The sequence below is a fragment of the Coptis chinensis genome, chromosome 8 (assembly GCF_015680905.1).
Source record: "Coptis chinensis isolate HL-2020 chromosome 8, ASM1568090v1, whole genome shotgun sequence".
In the NCBI taxonomy this organism is placed as follows: Eukaryota; Viridiplantae; Streptophyta; class Magnoliopsida; order Ranunculales; family Ranunculaceae; genus Coptis; species Coptis chinensis.
Window position 1 is genome coordinate 1151831 of NC_141463.1, and position 18128 is coordinate 1169958.

General features: G+C 37.9%; 4 protein-coding genes across 4 annotated transcripts; 1 reads left to right on the forward strand and 3 right to left on the reverse strand.

Annotated features, from left to right (window-relative positions):
* The first annotated feature begins 1783 nt into the window (after positions 1–1783).
* On the forward strand, positions 1784–6022 carry LOC147479202 (auxin efflux carrier component 3-like). The gene is given in 7 exon segments (XM_086576919.1): positions 1784–2353; positions 2356–3156; positions 3253–3547; positions 4165–4250; positions 4907–5064; positions 5323–5399; positions 5493–6022. Coding segments are annotated over 7 exon segments (1920 nt in total). The 5' UTR covers positions 1784–1917; the 3' UTR covers positions 5560–6022.
* Positions 6023–9840: 3818 nt separating this feature from the next.
* On the reverse strand, positions 9841–10539 carry LOC147479203 (uncharacterized). The gene has a single exon (XM_086576405.1). The coding sequence runs from the start codon at positions 10537–10539 to the stop codon at positions 9841–9843; it is 699 nt and encodes a 232-aa protein (XP_086432531.1).
* A 48-nt stretch (positions 10540–10587) lies between these two features.
* Positions 10588–11208, reverse strand: LOC147479204 (uncharacterized). The gene has a single exon (XM_086576406.1). It carries the CDS (start codon positions 11206–11208, stop codon positions 10588–10590), a length of 621 nt encoding a protein of 206 aa, XP_086432532.1.
* A 1674-nt stretch (positions 11209–12882) lies between these two features.
* On the reverse strand, positions 12883–13443 carry LOC147479205 (uncharacterized). Its single transcript, XM_086576407.1, has one exon. It carries the CDS (start codon positions 13441–13443, stop codon positions 12883–12885), a length of 561 nt encoding a protein of 186 aa, XP_086432533.1.
* Between the last annotated feature and the right edge of the window lie 4685 nt (positions 13444–18128).

The following is an 18128-nucleotide window of genomic DNA, read 5'->3' on the forward strand; positions in this document are numbered from 1 at the left end:
CCACCTAAAGATTTTACCAACTCTATGAAGACCTTCAAACTGTGAAGACCTAAATGGTAATATGATGGATAATGATTTTACATCGTCTAATTTGCATATGCAATATGCATTGTACTCCTTGTTACATTGTACGTCATATATTTTACATCTTTTTGTATACAACTAGGGTTTGCCCCATGTTGTATGACACTGAACTACTCGGTCTGACGCCGAAGGTGCCAAAAAACCCAATCAAGGCCAGCCCAATTTCCCATTTTCTATAAGCCCATCATGTCAAATTTGGAGCCCAACAATATATGAACTACCCCAGTGTTTAAGCCCAACCGTAATTGTTGATTTTTTGATAGATCCGATGGATACTGAGTGATTTAACAAAATTGCACAAGTCCCTAAATCATTTGGATTCGCCCATATTATTTTGTTAAAAAATATTTTGAGTCGTGGGATAGGACCCTTTGGGCCCCACACCATTCTGTTTTGTTAGATAGAAGATAATTAATTCAAGTCGCAAAGCCAAAGGTGCACGCACATGTGCTAGTTGGACCCAATGTAGTAATGCATAAGTCAATACAAGTACAACAATGAGTGTATTCCATAGCCACTAAATGACATCACTTCCAACCGCGAAGAACTACATTGTAGACACTCCACATAAGGATCCAACACGGGTGATGGTAAAACGTACACCACCTGAAAACATTGTCACCAAGTTCGGTGATTTTTTTTTAAAAACGCGTTTAAATCCTATAAGGCGTCTTGTTCTAGTTTAAAACCCGGGTTTTAAAAAATATCGCGTTTTAAACTTAAAAAACGTTTAAAACCCCGAGATTTTGAAAATCTTATGTTTAAAACTTTATTATTATTATTATTATTATTATTATTATTATTATTATATAAATAAAAACGTGAGAAGAAAAATGAGTTTTGGAGTTTACCATTTTGAAGAAGTGGGCGTTAGATCAACTTATTGATACAGTTCTATTTTGCTTTCGACTATTAATATTTGAAAATTTTAAAGCTATTTATTTATTTGTAGTACTTGATTATGCAATTATGGTTAGATATAATTAGTAGTATCTTATTTAGGCTCGTGTTTTGGTATTGAATCTTAAACTTTAGTATTTTGACAAGCAATTGATAATTTGATACTTTCATGTATTTGAATTTTATTTTATTTGTATTATTTGTGCATATTATTTTTTTCACTCTTATAAAAAATCAAACTTATTATCCATCATATTCTTTATCATCGGTTTTTACCGTTTCTTTTACATATTATACATATTAGACGTTTTAAACCCGTTTTTTATGCCTCACATTTTTTTCCATTTTTTCCTCCCAAGATATTCCGATTCAAACAAGAACTAAGTTTTTTTTAAATACGCCGTTTTAAACCCATACCATACTTGGTGACAATGACTGAAAGAACACGAGCGTACAGACTTAAACCAGAAATGGTGAATCAGCCTTATTTAAGCAGCAGTTCAGTAAAAGTATCTATTTGGGCATTTGGTTAAATCTGATGTTGAGGGCAGTGTCACGGGTAGAATAGATATACTCAGATATATATATTAACTTAACTAATTAAAGCACTTCTTGTGTTAAACTCAAATCTTTCCTTAATTATTTTTATTCTCTCTCCTATATAATTGAACTCAAACTTACGCACCTTCTTTAATTAAACACAGGGACACACACGCTTCTCTCATCTGCTCTCCCTATACTTCCCTATCTTTTCAGTTGCAGCAGCAGCAGCAGCAGAAACGCTTGTACCATACCCTTTGTTAGTTACCAAACGGTTGCTCCATTTATAACCATTTTACCTTCAATGCAATTCAACTACTATCAATACGTCCACCTTATAAGTTAGTTAGATCTATCTGAGCAAGAAGAAAAAAATTCTTTCCTCTTTTCAAAATGATCACATGGAAAGATCTTTACACAGTCTTAACTGCTGTGGTTCCGTTATACGTTGCCATGATATTAGCCTATGGTTCAGTTAAGTGGTGGAAGATATTCACCCCAGATCAATGTTCCGGCATCAATCGTTTTGTCGCAGTTTTTGCTGTCCCACTTCTTTCATTTCATTTTATTTCTCGTAATGATCCTTATAATATGAACTTCAGATTCATCGCGGCGGATACTTTACAGAAAATCATCATGCTTGTGGTTCTAGGCCTATGGACAAAGTTTACCAGGAATGGTAATCTTGAATGGATGATTACTATTTTTTCTCTAAGTACACTGCCTAACACTCTAGTTATGGGAATTCCATTATTGATTGCTATGTATGGCGAATATTCGGGTAGTTTAATGGTGCAAGTAGTGGTTCTACAGTGTATCATTTGGTACACACTTTACTCTTCTTGTTTGAGTATCGCGGGGCGAAGATGTTGATCATGGAGCAATTTCCAGAAACCGCTGCTTCGATTGTTTCGTTTAAGATTGATTCTGATGTGGTTTCGCTCGACGGAAGGGACTACTTACAAACTGATGCTGAGATTGGAAATGATGGTAAACTTCATGTTACTGTAAGGAAATCAAATGTCTCTAGACGGTCATTGGGACCTGCATTGACACCACGACCGTCTAATCTCACTGGAGCAGAGATTTATAGCATGAGCTCTTCAAGAAATCCAACGCCAAGAGGATCAAATTTCAATAATTCTGACTTTTATTCCATGATGGGATTTCAAGGAAGGCCGTCAAATTTTGGTGCAACTGATATGTACTCGGTGCATTCCTCTAGAGGGCCTACACCAAGGCCATCGAATTTTGAGGAAAATTGTGCGTCAGCTGCACCAATTATTACTGGTGCACAGGGGATGAATTCCTCTAGATTCGGGATTCATCCTGCACCAGTACCAGTCACAGCAGCCGCGAATCCTTATCCAACACCGAACCCAGAGATATCCAGTACTGGAACAAAAGTACTGAAAAATCAGCAAATGAACACAGTGCAGCAGCAAGCAAAAGCAAGCCATGATGCAAAAGAGCTTCACATGTTTGTTTGGAGCTCAAGTGCTTCACCTGTTTCAGAAGGTGGACTACATGTATTTGGTGGTAATGAATTGGATCAATCAGGGCGGTCGGATCATGGTGCCAAGGAGATCAGGATGTTAGTTACTGATCATCCTCAAAATGGGGACAGTAAAGGTACTAAACTCCAAAGTTAATCAATAATATCTTAAAAGTATCTTAATGCTAATTTTTGTCTTTATTAAAATCCCATTTATTTTTTTAATTATGTAGGAATACCGGAAACTGAGGATTTTGCTGCCGAGGACTTTAGTTTTATGGGGAGCAGAGAGGGGGATGAGGAGAGAGATAAAAATGAGCCTGGTGCATTATCTAAACTTGGGTCCAGTTCGACCACTGAGCTACACCCGAATACCGGCGGTGGGTCGGAATCCGGTGTTGGTAAACAAATGCCTCCAGCTAGTGTCATGTCACGGTTAATTTTGATCATGGTGTGGCGCAAGCTTATCCGCAACCCGAACACATACTCGAGCCTTATCGGTCTTGTTTGGTCCCTCGTTGCTTTTAGGTATGCATCCAAAAGTCAAAAACAAAACAACAAACAAATTTATGACTCATTTATAGTGCAATGTTTATATTTTACGTAAATGACGTTGATGAAAGTTGTGTTTTCAGGGACGACAATCGCAATGCCCTATAGAAACTAAACATTGTCTATAAATCAACTTCATTTGACTTTAGTTTTGAATCAACTTTCTTGTTGTCTATTTTACAAATTTATATGGCATGATTGGAATTTTTGATAGTTTGCCAGTTGCAACTCATAGTGTAGTCTTATCGATCGTGCTTGCTTTCTCACTGAATCTCAAACTTAACATTATTGCCTGTTGTCTTGCTGCCAAAAGTCTGGGTTTTTGAAGCATTTTGTGTTAGGATCCTTCCGCATATGGGTCCCTGATAGACTTTTATACTTGTTGATTTTCTGGGGACCCCCTTTCTTTAAGGGGTTGCTCATTTCTTCCTAAGAAAAAATAAGTAAAAGAAAAGGATGTCTAGTTTTTCTCCTCCCTTTTCCTGCTTTTGTAATCTTATTTTTTACCAAACCTCATTAGTCATCACCTATCTTTTGGTTTTTTGTTTAATTTGTTCATTTTGCAATATATTGAGTTTAAATTCTGATTTCAGGTGGCATGTGGCAATGCCAAAAATAATAGAGAAGTCAATATCCATACTCTCAGATGCTGGCTTAGGAATGGCCATGTTCAGCTTAGGTGAGTGATTGTTACTGTCTGTAGTTGTTGCTGACTTCCTTCTATGCCATTCTCGTTATGTCTGGTGGTTTTCTTCACTTCCAGCTGTTTGCCTACTAACTACGGCGCATGCACAGTATGTCTTTATTAGGACCACATTATCATATGTCTTAGATAACCAAAAATTTGATTATCAGATGGTTTTTCAAAGGGCAGTCTGGGCTTTCCGGTTAGAATTAGATAGGTACATATTTAAACTGGTGTGTGACCATCCGACATATGGGCCATGAGGAAGGTTGGTTTCTGTGGTCCTAGAATTTGGGTGGGTAAAAAATATCTGTTGAAGGACCAAAATCTTTCTTCAAAGCCACCCTCCCACCACTTACTGCACATGATAGTTATCTACTTATTTATCCATGCAATATCGACGAATTTTTTGTGATCCTCAAACGCTCAGCTGCTATGCGACTTGCAAGTGAAGTGAAGTCGGCAAGGCGAGAAACCTAAGACTAACGGCATCCTACAAGAGTTTTTATGTGACGAGTTGGTTAAAGAAGTCTTAATGCAGTGATATGACCACTCACTCGCAAGGATTCTTGTGGGTGCCAAGTCTAATAAATTTAGAGAATTTTAACAAATTTATTTTATGTGTTTCTTCTGAAAAGTTAATGGAACAGGGCTGTTTATGGCACTTCAACCAAATATAATTGCATGTGGGAAATCTGTCGCTACCTTCTCAATGGCCGTTAGATTCCTTACTGGACCGGCAGTTATGGCTGCAGCTTCTATTGCTGTTGGTCTACGTGGGGTCCTCCTTCACGTGGCAATTGTACAGGTAATAATGCACATTATAAAATTACACAAAAGATTACCATATTAAGTTTAACAAAAAAAGCCTGGGCTATCCCAAGGATATCTTCATAGGACCAGGGTTTTGAAACCCTTGGTTCACACATTTTGTTTTTGATTTTTAGACCGTTGGAATGCATCGAACGGTTTTGAATCTCGTCCCTATAAAGATATCCTCTGAATAGGCAACCTAAAAAAAATGAAATTCTGATTTCACATTTTTGTTTCACATAATTTACCTCAGGCAGCTCTTCCTCAAGGTATAGTCCCATTTGTGTTTGCTAAAGAATATAATGTTCATCCTGCCGTTCTCAGCACTGCGTAAGTCACCGCGCTTCTTATTTTATTTTTCGTTAATTTGTCAATTATGTAGAAATTTTAATTTAATCAAAATAAGCGTTCAATTTATTACAGGGTGATTTTTGGAATGCTAATAGCATTACCAATCACATTGGTCTACTACATTATTCTTGGAGTGTAAATTTGTGGAGAAGTCGCACTCAGTATTACGCCGAAGAAAAAGGAGGAAAAGATTGCAATTGGATTTGTCATATTATCAACGACAACACCATTTTGCCTACCAAAGTACTCGCGTATTGCCATGCTAACGCCTAACCGCGTGACGCCCGAAATGATTGGTTGTAAAAACAGGAAGCATGTCAAGTGGAAGAAAAATGTTGCATGGTATTTTATGAAGTTCCAAGCCAATATCAGCCATCTGAGTGCCAAAGAATTTGGAAGGATATTATCATTTTGCTCTATTTTTGATTGGTGTGTACAACACTACAGTGTGTAGCAGTGGTTTCAGTCTGTTTTGTTTTTGCATTATTTTGTGTTCTCCTTTTTTTTTTCTTGTTACGCATTAGGTATTTGTGTAATGTCATCACTCATGACTCATCAGTGATAACTTATGAATACAGAAGCTAGGTTTTTCTCTTGTAAAATCTTCTTTTGGCGGAAATGATATCACGAAGTAGCTCCTTGATCAACAGGTCTCATTGCGAAGCCCGGCCATGAGGAGATGTTTGCATCATCAGTTCTTTATACCATTTGCTCTTTTTCCCACTTGTGCTAGCTCCAGATTAGGTTCACAATGCAATATTAGTCTGCATATAAAATTGTAGAAGTGAAGCCTACATCCTCAAGAATTGTATGATTTACATAGCCAGAAATTAATACCAAACATTTCTCCATACTTTCTTCTCACTTGGTCACTTAGGTGGATTTGTCACTATACTTTTCTCTTCTGACAACCATTGGTGTCAAACGCATAAATTATACATCAAGGTGACCATATTAACACTTTTTTAGGTATGTGTCATTCAACTTCGAAAGCAAAGCATAAGGGAAGAATGGAGGGGGTTAAAGGCCTAAAGTATAAAGCATGTTTTCTTTCAGTCTCTCTTTTCAGATGGCACCGAAACTTTGAAGTGTTCAAAAAGTCAAAGCTGCTCACTTCCATCTTTTTTGGTCTATGTCACTTGGCAGCTTTATGAACAAACAATCTTTCGGCTTTAACAATCTTTTGAAAGAATGGTGGGCTCAATTTGTTTACTTTCAACATGGAGCCCATGTGCTTTCTCACCTCCTTTTAACTCATAATAATTGTTGTACTTAGTACTTGCTTTTTTTTTTTTGGTTTTTTGTACTAATCCCCCATTATTGTGTGGTCGCCTTTGTGAAGACCCCCAAGAGTAACAATCATCACAGTCTGTATCGAAAATATTAACAGACTATTTGTTTTTTTGAAATGTCAAATTTACCCCCAAATTAAATAGTCGTTAAGATTTCATTCGTATTCCTTTATTACCAATGACTTTCTTCATAACCAAAGTCAGTTTTTTCACTCGTGGTCTAAAATCTTTTCATGGGAGGTAGTTTTGATAAGATAATTCCAATTCAACTTATTTCATCTCTTATTCTTCTTCCATTATCCATTTTATCTTCTTGCAATTGGTTCATCTGAACTAGAAAATTGTGTGTATAATAAAAAAAATTCAATAAATTTGAGGGTTTTTCACAAATAAATTTGAGAGTAGATTTAGTATATCAAAAAAGCAAACGGTATGTTAATAGTTTCGAGACAAAATGGAGGGTATTTTGTGATGATTGTTACTTCGGGGTGGATTTTTCACAAACACAATCATACAATGGGGGGTTAGTACAAAAAAACCTTTTTTTTTTCGACGAATAATAGTTGCTAACTTGTTGATCTTTAATAATTTGCTCAAAATTCTTTGTATACAATATACTCATATGTTTTTCTCATCTATTATTAAATCATAAGGGAGGAGTTCTATTATATATATATATTTAAAAAACACGTAAACAAACTCAAAATCGTTAGGATATTTATAAGTTTTAGATTACGCTAATTTTTTGTACATACGATCTCCTAACTATTCTAAATATTATAACAAAAAACTCAAAACTTTTTAAACTTGCCAAATATAGTATCAAAAAATCGTGAAAATAAACGGTCTACAATTCTTAATTTGTTAACTACATTTGATGGGATTACAAGTTTCATATTTTAATAATTTTTTGTGACAATATTTAAAACAGTTGAAAGATCAAGTTTCATATTTTAATAATTTTTTGTGACAATATTTAAAACAGTTGGAAGATCATATGTACAAAAAATGAACCAAATCTAAAATTTAGAAATGTCCTAACAATTATGAGTCTATTTTTGTGTTTTTGAAATACATGTCCCTAGAACCCCTCTCAATTCATAATTGTTGTACTTAGTAGTTGCTATATTGATCTTCCATAATTCGCTCAAAATTCTTAGTATACTCATATGACCATTAACCACCCAATTGTTCTTTTTTAACTTTGATAGCAACTGATAGAGTGGAGCATTAGAATCAATTCTCTAAGGTAGTCCTAGTTCGATGAATGGAACTTGGTGAGGCCCATGGGCATCCAAATAAAAAAAACTTCACTTTTGGTAGGCCATGGCTGGAAAACGCTCTGAGCTACCTTAGCAACATATTACGAAAAACTTGTACTTCATAATCCATAATCCATAATCCATAAACAGTAGTCAATAGTTGCATTTATAATGCTTTTGCTTTTGTATAAGTTAGTGACGGTAGGAAATTGGGCTCTCAGCAAAGTTTGCTTTCTAATTTGTTTGATGGGTTCTACCTATGTTAGGCTTGTATCCTGTCTATATCCCTTTTATGTGAGGACGCGAGGTACGAACTTGGCCACTCCACAGTCCACACTAAATATTTGGGCCTTATTTGTTGGTCTTAGATGACTTATGGATCCTCAAACGATAAGTCTTGGGGCAGCACATGGTTAGCTTGCGTATTGCACATTTGCACCTTCGTAATTGAACGTGCTACTGAATAACCAGGTGACTCATATGGACATCAATACAAAACTACTACTACAAATTAAGGAAATGCCTACTAATACAACATAATACATTTGTGGACAGGCAACTGTTTACTGTCCACAAAACATCAAGTACAGATTGGTGGTTTAGCCGTCCGAAAAATGTGTTTTTTTGCCCAAAAATTAATTGACCAATGAAAAGTTGATGTTTGTAGATAAGTTTGTCCACAAATTCATAATTTTTCGTTATTCTATTATGTTTCAGAACAATTTTGACGGATAAATGCTTAAATCATCTGACCAAAATATCATCTTTTGCTTGTGCTGACCCAAAATAAATCATGAATTTGACCATTTGAGGATTGAGTACAGCTCACTGGCATTTAAACATTTGAGAATAGCAACTGGTGGCGAACCCAAAATAACAACTACACACTGAGCAATGTTCTAAAAATCGGTCTACCTCGGTCTCTAGGTGATTCCCAACCGACTCGTTTAGGCTCAAATTGTTTTAAAAATTGGTAGACCGATTAGGTGGGCTAGACAGACTAATCGGCCTCTAGGTGGTCCAGTCAAAGTTTATTGTTTTTTTTTTTTGAATGATTAAATATCGAAAATTAAAAGTATGTGTAGGCTTAAGATTTGAATGAGTTTAAAATACTAAAATCTAATATAAATTATATGCCACTATAAGAAAAATTATGTTTTTATATAAAATTGATATTCTTCAACTATTACGCATTTGTATAATAAGTATTTTTGTTTGTATTTATTTTTTAAGTTATTGTAAATGATTTTATTCATTTATTGTAATATAAATGTGTATTACTATATATATTATAAGATATATTAAGAAAATAAAAAAACGTTTACTAGACACTGTTTAGAAAGCCTAAGCCTAGTCGCTAGGCGATCTTCCACCGCCCAAGTACTGTCTGGCATTTTTTTAAAAACTAACACGGAGTCATTTCCAGGTCAATTAGAGATTTAGAGGTTATCATTCATATCCAATTATTTCATTCATGGCCCATTTTGATTTGATCTTTCCATGAAATTTGAGGTCAGTTGTTTAGCACTTTAGCACATGAACGGAAGTGGTATCAACAGTACGTACGGTCGTGACAGGCCCTAAATGCTGCCCACATTGATCCGTTTATGGACCCATTTCATTTAAAGGTCTGACTACAACCGAAGACAAGAAAATCGATGACTATTAGCGAGCACAAAAAAGTGCGCACATTATTTGATCTCACGTTGATCAATTCTCACTGACGTCAACATGCTCTTCATCTTTGGAAGTGTTTTTTTTTTTGATAATATCATATATATTACTTATCCATCAAACCAGAACAGGGATTAACTTGTCTTTTAAGATACACATGGGAAGCTGGTCGATTTGCTGCTTATAGACAGCTCATTGTGTAAGCAAATGTGCCTCTCCATTAGATCTCCTAGAAATCCACTTAAACTTGCAGAAAGCAAAACTAGAGGTTAACTTAACTACATAATCTCTCAAACTCTCAAACTTCCAAGAACATGTATGGCTATTAAGAGCCTTAGTGACTTCTAAGCAGTCCCCTTCTATATACACAGCAGTCCACCCATGAAGCTTTGCAAGTCCTAGTGCCACTTCAGCAGCCACTATCTCTGCTTCTTCTGCAGACTTTGCTCGGAATCTCCTAATACATGCCCCTACTACCTTTCCTTCTGAGTCCCAAGCTATAGTACCAGCTGCTGCTTCTCCTGACATACCCTGAAAGGCAGCATCATATCTTATATTAATGCACTCATTAGGTATAATAGGGAACAATGAATCGAACTCAAAAAAATTATGATTTAAGTAGTTTTCAGAAGGGAAAGAGTTCTCATTCTGCTTTCTGGTAGTAGCAAAGCCCTTGTAGCAGTTGCATGCCTCCACCTCACTCCTTATGAGAAGTCTTTCTCTATTAGGGAGCCTTTGTTCAAATTTGGCTTCATTCCTAGTTTTCCAGATGTTGTATAGGATGTAACAAGCTTGAACTCCTGCCTGAGCTATGTGTTGGCTCTTATTGTTGCTCCAACTTATGAATTTGGAGATCCAATCCTTAGTGTTGTTCCTACCCTGAATCTCCATTCTTAAGCCCAAGCTTGAAGTGAACCACAATTTTCTGGTCCAATCACATTAAAAAAACAGATGGTTTTCTGCCTCCAAACTGGTATTGCATAGGGGGCAAGAAAAGTCCCCCTCCATCTTCCAAGGAGCCAACCTATCTCCCATAGGTAAGACATTCATATAGGCTTTCCATAAGAACATCTGAATGTTGGCTGGTATTTTGGTTTTCCAAAGGAGCTTTACTGTTTTAGTATTAAAACTAGAGCTCTGTCCTTCACCACTATCTTTGGCTAGGTATTTGTATACAGATTTCACAGTCAGTCTCTCAGCCTTTTCTCCACTCCATTTCAGCCTATCCTTTCCCCGGACCCGAGAGGTCTCGATCATAATTTCTTTGATTCTTGCCACAAGGAAAGGTTTGAAAAAGAAGCTTTGAAGCTTGGCCTCATCCCATCCAGTTCTATCCTCCGGAAAAAGGTCACCACATGAAGGCCTTCTAATGCGGGGTCCTCCACCCCTAACTCTCTCTCGTGAGTCCGGGGTTTTCCATTCTGAGATCACTCGAGGGTCATCTAGAATAGAGGTATTATTACCATTTGTGAATACCCGGACTATCCCTCCACTTATGAGATTGAAAGTATTATGGATTCCTTTCCAAAAGTAGGAGGCATACCGTGAGGTTTCGGACATCCCCTATCCAGTTTTTACTATAAATACTAGCAAGAGTTTTTGTCCGGACATCGACTCGATTCTCAGAGCGGCTTTCAAGGGAGCTTGGCTAGCATTGCTACATTTATATCCCTCATCTTTCTAAACCCCAACCCTCCTTCAGGTTTGGGTTTACATAACTTGTCCCACCCAATGGTATGAACACTGTTAGAATTTTCAGCACCATGCCAGAAAAACTCTCTGCATGCTTTATCTATCTTGTTGCAAGTAGACATGGGAAGCATATAGGTAGACATAGCATAGAGAGGAGTAGCTTGTACCACAGATTGGATCAGGGTAGCCCTTCCAGCCTGTGAAAAGACTTTAGCCTTCCAACTTTTTATTTTCTTATGGATCTTATCTACTAAAAAATCAAAGTCCCCAGCCTTTTTTTTTGATAGCATGATGGGTATACCCAGGTATTTGTCTTTTGGATAAAAAAGCCTCATTTTCCAAAACTTCTTTAGCTTTATTTTATTTCGAAACTTGATGTTTCTACTGAAAAAAATGCTAGACTTGTCAAAATTTATCAGCTGACCAGAAGCAGCACAATAGTCTTGGAGGATATCTTTAAGATGCCCCCCATCCCCAAGATTTCCTCTGGTAAACAGGATCAGGTCATCTGCATACAGAAGATGGGATATGGGAGGAGAAGCCCTCCGGATCTTAATCCCATGGATTTTCTCCTCCGCCTCAGCTTTTGCAATCATCCTAGAAAGGGCCTCAGACATGATGATAAATAGATATGGTGATAGGGGATCCCCCTGTCTGAGTCCCCTTTCAGGGATTATCTTATTCAGAGGATTCCCATTAAGAAGAACTTGAAAAGAAACAGTGGATATGCATTGTTTTATAAGATTCCTTCACTTCTGACTAAAACCCAGTCTATCAAAGATGGTGTCCACCAGGGACCACTCCACTCTATCATAGGCTTTTGCCATATCCATCTTCAGCGCTACCCAACCATGTTTTTTATCTTTCATGTTTTTCATGTGATGGAAAAGCTCACAAGCTAACCCAGTGTTATCTCCTATATTTCTACCTTTGATGAAAGCCCTTGGAAGGAGAGATAATTTTATTTAGATGTTGCTTGAGTCTATTGGCAAGGATTTTAGAGATCACTTTGTAACAAAAGTTACAGAGACTTATAGGCCTAAATTGTGCCACAGCCTCTGGGTTATTTATCTTAGGGATGAGAGCAATATACGTTTCATTAAAAACATGGCTCAGCTCCCCCTTATGGAAGAAATCCTTCACAAAAGCCACAATACTATTTCCCACAATCTCCCAAGTATTTTGGTAAAAACACCCTTGGAACCCATCTGGCCCAGGGGCCTTCAGGCTTCCCATCTTATTAACAACTCTCCTAATATCTTGAGGAAGATGGGATGGCGATAAGCATCTCATTTTCCCTTTTAAGTGATACAAGGAGTGAAACAGTTGAGAATACTATCATTTTGATGGGGTTGGTCTGATTTGAAAAGAGTTTGGAAGTAGGAGTTAATGTTATCTCCCACTTCAGCTCTTCCTTCACTCCATCCCCCCCTCTGCGACCTCTCAATCTTTGTTTTTCCTTCTTCTGAAAATGGTGGAGAGATGGAAAAACTTTGTATTTTTTCCCCCATCCTTCAACTAGTGAATAGTTGATTTCTGTTTTCAGAAACTTTCCTCCTTAACCAACCATTCAAGCAGCTCAGATTTAAGTCCTTTTGCTCTCTCATAGTTGGCTAGGGAGAAAGGTTTTGTTAGGACCTCTTCCAGCTCCTTGTTCACTTTTTTCAGATTTGTAAAGATGTTACCAAACACCTTCTTATTCCATATAGTAAGATGTTGTTGTGTCAATTTGTGTTTTAGGATCACATTAATGTCAGACAAATCATGATAAATAGAATTCCAGGCAGTTTCAATAACAGGCATACATGCATTATTAGTAAACCACATATTGTAAAATCGAAAGGGTTTTTTATGTGTGGTTCTATTTTCCTCCTTTTCTCTGAGATTTATCATAATAGACAGATGATCTGAGCTAGCATTAACCACATTGTGCACATGCATGTTAGGAAAAAGGACCACCCAGGCATCAGTAGCCAGAGCTCTATCAAGTCTCTCTAGGATATGACTGTTGGGGGCTCTGTTATTGCTCCAAGTATACATAGGTCCTTTAAATCCTAGGTCAATCAGCCCAAGGTCATTTATCAAGCCATTGAACTCTACCATACTGTTATTAAACATGCTTCTTCCCCCTATTTTTTCATTTAGCGAGGTAATGGCATTGAAGTCCCCAAACAGACACCAAGGTCCTGGGATCAGGGTTGCCACATCCCTAAGTTCAAATTTCGGACGATGTGGATGCATTGCATGCAACAGGTTCCCCATAAACAAAAGAGAAAAACCAGGTTTCAGTGCAAAAAAAATTATTTAGTTTACCTGTCACTTGATTCCTAGTAGCTCCCAAAATTTCCAGGTCCACCCCTTCCTTCCATAAGATCGCAAGCCCCCCACTTCACCAACCTGCTGGAACACAAAACAACCCCTATACTTGACCATTCTACTAATACCTTTCATCTTATCTACACCAACTTTTTCGTTTGCATGACATATGATATCGGGATCAAACTTCCTATTAAGTCCTTTAGATTCTGAATTGCCGCGGGAGGAACCTATTCCTCGGCAATTCCGTGCTTGTATCATGGTCTGGTGAGGGCATTTGTTGTGGGGCGGCTACGCCATGAACCCCGGAGGAGAGAACGGACCCCCACTTGTTTCTAGACTTCGATACCACTCCCATATCCACCACCTTACTACAACTCCCTCCTTACCATTTGGCTGCCTTGAACTTTCCCCTTTCTCCTGTTTATTACTCTTAACAGATCTCTTGTGTACCACTGTGGAATCATCAACCGCTAAAGGCTTTGGCTGTGGAATCATCACCTTCGAGATGCTGTCCTCTGATACATACCCATCTCCTTCCATACTGCCTTGCGCAAGATCCCCAGGCACATTTCCAATAGATACTTCCTCTGGCCTTTCCTCATTTCCTACCTCTATATCATTATAGTCTTCCCCCCATTCCGTAAATGCATCTGAAGGGATCTGATCTTCTGGAATTGAATGTCCCAAGAAGTCAGATGGGTTAGTTGAGTCCAGAGATCTTCCCGAGTTAGATGGCTCAGTTGAGACCATAGAATCACTTGAGATGCTAATCACTGGGGCTTCTTCTGGGATGAGTAAGTGTCCTAGCCCTCTGGCCCTTAGATCATCTGCTTCTCTTTTTGCTCGTTTCGATTCTCTTGCTATCTTCTTTAGACAATACTCTGTCCACTCTTTATCATCCATTTCTGCCTTACTTCCAGATCTAGTGCAATTTTTTCTTTTTTTTTTCCTACTTCATCCTCTCTTCCTAACTCTTTTCTTTGTTTGAGTGCTCCTTGACGCCTTCCTCGAGACACCACCGTCTTAAATCCCCTTCCACGTGTTGGTAAACCAGAGAATTTGAAAAAAGGTGGAGCTTTTCCAGCTGTTGGAGTGGACTGGTATAACTCATCTCTGTTGGTCTTCTCAATGCTTAGTATGATTGTATTGGAGACTGGTAAGCTAGGTAGCGGCACAGTCTGCTCATTTCCAGCTCTATTCTCTGTTTCCAAGGAGTCCTCTCTCAGAGCTAGAGGATCTAGGTCTCTCATGTTATCGTCTTCCAGATATGCGAATCCAAACCCTTGGGCCTTATCCACTCCATCCTCGTCAGACTTTTTTCTATTGTCCAGATCCATTTCCCTAGAGACCGTAACCCAGACAATTAAGGCTTGTTCCTTCTGTTCCATCCCTTGTCCTGACCCACAGCTGCTTTCTTGGGCTTCTATCCTTTCTGACTTTTTGGCCTGGGCTTCTGGCATATCAATCCTTTGGGTTTGTTCCAATACTTCCATTATCTGGATTTCTGCATTTTGGCCTGCCATATCTGTTTCCCCAATCCGCTCTCGATCAGGCCTTCCCCATCCCGAAGTCTACCGTTCTGACTTCTGTCCTAACAGACCGTTGCCCCTCAACCTCCTCTGTCCTAGTCAGCACCCCAGCCCCCTCCTTGGCTGCTCTTGGCGGTGTAGCCAGGGTCCCCGTCCCTTGCCATGAACGTCTACCCATTGAGCCCCTGTCCTTAGCTAGTATTTGATCAGCTCGAGGCTTTTTTGGCGTCCCCGAAATGGTAATAATTGCTGGAAAAGAAGCTGCAACTCCATTAAAGAATACATTGGCCCGTTGGAGGAAGGAGAAATTGTTTTTGATATCTCTAGGAGATCCCCCCAGGCTTCTCATCTCTACACAGAGTTTCTCTCTTAGGTTGCAATAGTACAAATCATGCTCTATGCAGCCGCATAAATAGCAAAAAATGTCCAATTTTTCATACTTGAAAGTCACTGGAATAATTTCCCCCAGCTCCGTGCACAATTCTATTCCCTTTAGTAAGCGTTCCTTGATGTCCATCCTCACTCTTACCCTGGCCACTGGGTTTTTAAACTCCGATGAACATCCAGTATCAACTCCCTTCACTTTGCCTAGATTCATCCCAATGGTTTTGATATTCTCTTCATTTATCCGATCTCTTGGAAGACCATATATCTGGATCCAGAAGTCCACTTTGTCAAACTTCCGATCATCTTCCAGGAGGTCTACATATTTTCCTTTCTTGATGGATAGGATGAAGCCTTGTATCAACCAAGGCCCATTCTGTCTAACATAGTTGTATTCATCTCCATTTTCAAACACCATCTTGTACATTCCTCTTGCAATCATCTCTATACTTGTCTGACCTTTTGTTTGCCAATTTCTATGTACCTCCTCCGCAAAGACTTGCAGAGGAATGTGTTTACCTCCAAACAACTTCCCTATCAGGGTCGTGTGCTCTTTTGGGTCTACCTCTGAGTTCTTGCATCCTATCGCAACCACTTTTTTTTTTCTTTTGAACAGAACAGATTTTTCATATCAGCTTGGAGTTTGTCTATTTTTTGTTTTGTGTTTTCCTGATTTTCCTCTTCATTTTCCTCCATCCCATCACCTTGTATCACTTCCATCTCCTACCACCCCAGACTCCCAGGAACCCAGATCAGAAAGATTGTTTGGGAAATCTGTGTTCAAGAAGTTGAAATCCAGAGCAGGAAGAGAAGAAAAGACAAGACAGAAAGATGGAAGAAATATGCCCCAAGGGAACCTAAGAACTAAAAACAATATCAGTAGGATTTTCCACCTTGCTACTTTATCTTACACATTCAAAATTCAAAATACAAAAGAAAAGAGGGGGAAAAGAGAGTAAGAAACTCAGATAGAGAGAAAACTGCTTTCAGCCGCAGGAGAGCTCGCGCATGCCCAAAATTTTCATTTGTTCTAATTCCTTTTCGAAAGTGTTATTCACTTCTTTTTAAAACAAAAAGTGAATATTCTTCAAGAACTAAACTATGTAATCAACCTTGCATACTTTACGAATGAGTTTGTCCTTTCTTTGACAGATAATATAGTGTGAACTGTGTGATACTGTGATGTGCTTGATGTAAATTGGATCGATCATTATGAATTACCCATAATGGGCCAGGAAGTAGTTAAGTTTGCGGGAAGATATATGTTAGCGCACTTTTCTAGTTCTTGAGAATGATAAGCCATCAAATTTCTCAACTTTTTTTTTGTACTATGGGAATTTTAAAGGAGGGGACGACGGGTGCTAAATTTTAGTATTTCAGTGTTAATCTGTGTTGAAAATTGTAAAAATATGTATTTTTCTTGCCAATATTTAGTGTTGTAGCGACTATATGAGATAGAGCCACTCCCAAGTCATTCCATTGACTTACAAATTGAATTAAGATCTCATTTTTTACAAATTGAATTAAGACTATTTTTTGTGGATATGATTTTCTCACAATGGATAGCATACACACAAAATTGCGAGTTTCCTGCATACCCTCAAGTAAACCCCTACAATCCTTTCGTGAATAAATTGAATCCCTATGGATTCCACTGATTGCCATCTCAAGTCCATATGCCAATCTAAATACTTATTTCCTAATATAATTTCGAATTGATCACAGAATGCGCTATTTGCCGATCAACTTAGGACCATAAAGAATTTTTTCGATCATGGTACCTTGAAACATTATCTTTGGTCGGTAAGTTTTTTTTAGTGATTTATTTTCTTCAATATCAATCAGTTCAGATTTTCTTTAGTGAAATGTATATGATTATACTAAGACCCCAACAAAAAAAACAAAAAACAAAAAACAAATTCAGAAAGGACTTGAGGTGCAGTTTGTTGCCCCAACAAAAAAAAAAACATGGTCAATCCAAGTTGACTTTTTTTTTTGTGTACTTGGCGGGGGAGGGGGGAGCCCCTAATTTTCCCATCTAGTGGGGGAAATCCTAATTAACTCATCTAGTGTGTGTAGGGGGGGGTAATACTAGTTAACCTTTATCTTTTTTTTTTTGAGTAAACTAAATACTGATGGTGCATCTACTGTTGTGACTGATGTAGGAATAGGCCTTTTGGGCATAGATGAAGAGGAACATGTCACTTTTGGAAAATGTTATAATATTAGTAAAGCTTCCAATTCAATGGCAAAGTTATTTTGAGCAAGCAGCATGGACTTTAAAAAAAAAATCGTTGAACGTGATTCCCAATTCACTATTAATTTTGTAAGTGATAAATGTTCTTGTGCATGTACGTTTAAAAAGTTGTACTGTGACTGTCTGAGCCTAATCCCTCTTTTTTAGGAAGTTAAGTTTATATATGAATGTTGAAGCCAATATGGATGTAGATCTGCTCTCTAGAAAGGCATTACTACCAGGAACTTGTAATGTGTTTTGTTAGCTGATCTTCTGGGGAGGGTTTTCCTCGGAACTGTAAAGCCCACTAGTCATATCAT

Excerpts from the sequence above, each read along its gene's own strand:
- LOC147479204 (XM_086576406.1), bottom strand. The coding sequence starts at position 11,208 with ATGTCCGAAACCTCACGGTATGCCTCCTACTTTTGGAAAGGAATCCAT.
- LOC147479203 (XM_086576405.1), bottom strand. The coding sequence starts at position 10,539 with ATGGAGATTCAGGGTAGGAACAACACTAAGGATTGGATCTCCAAATTC.
- LOC147479205 (XM_086576407.1), bottom strand. The coding sequence starts at position 13,443 with ATGGTAGAGTTCAATGGCTTGATAAATGACCTTGGGCTGATTGACCTA.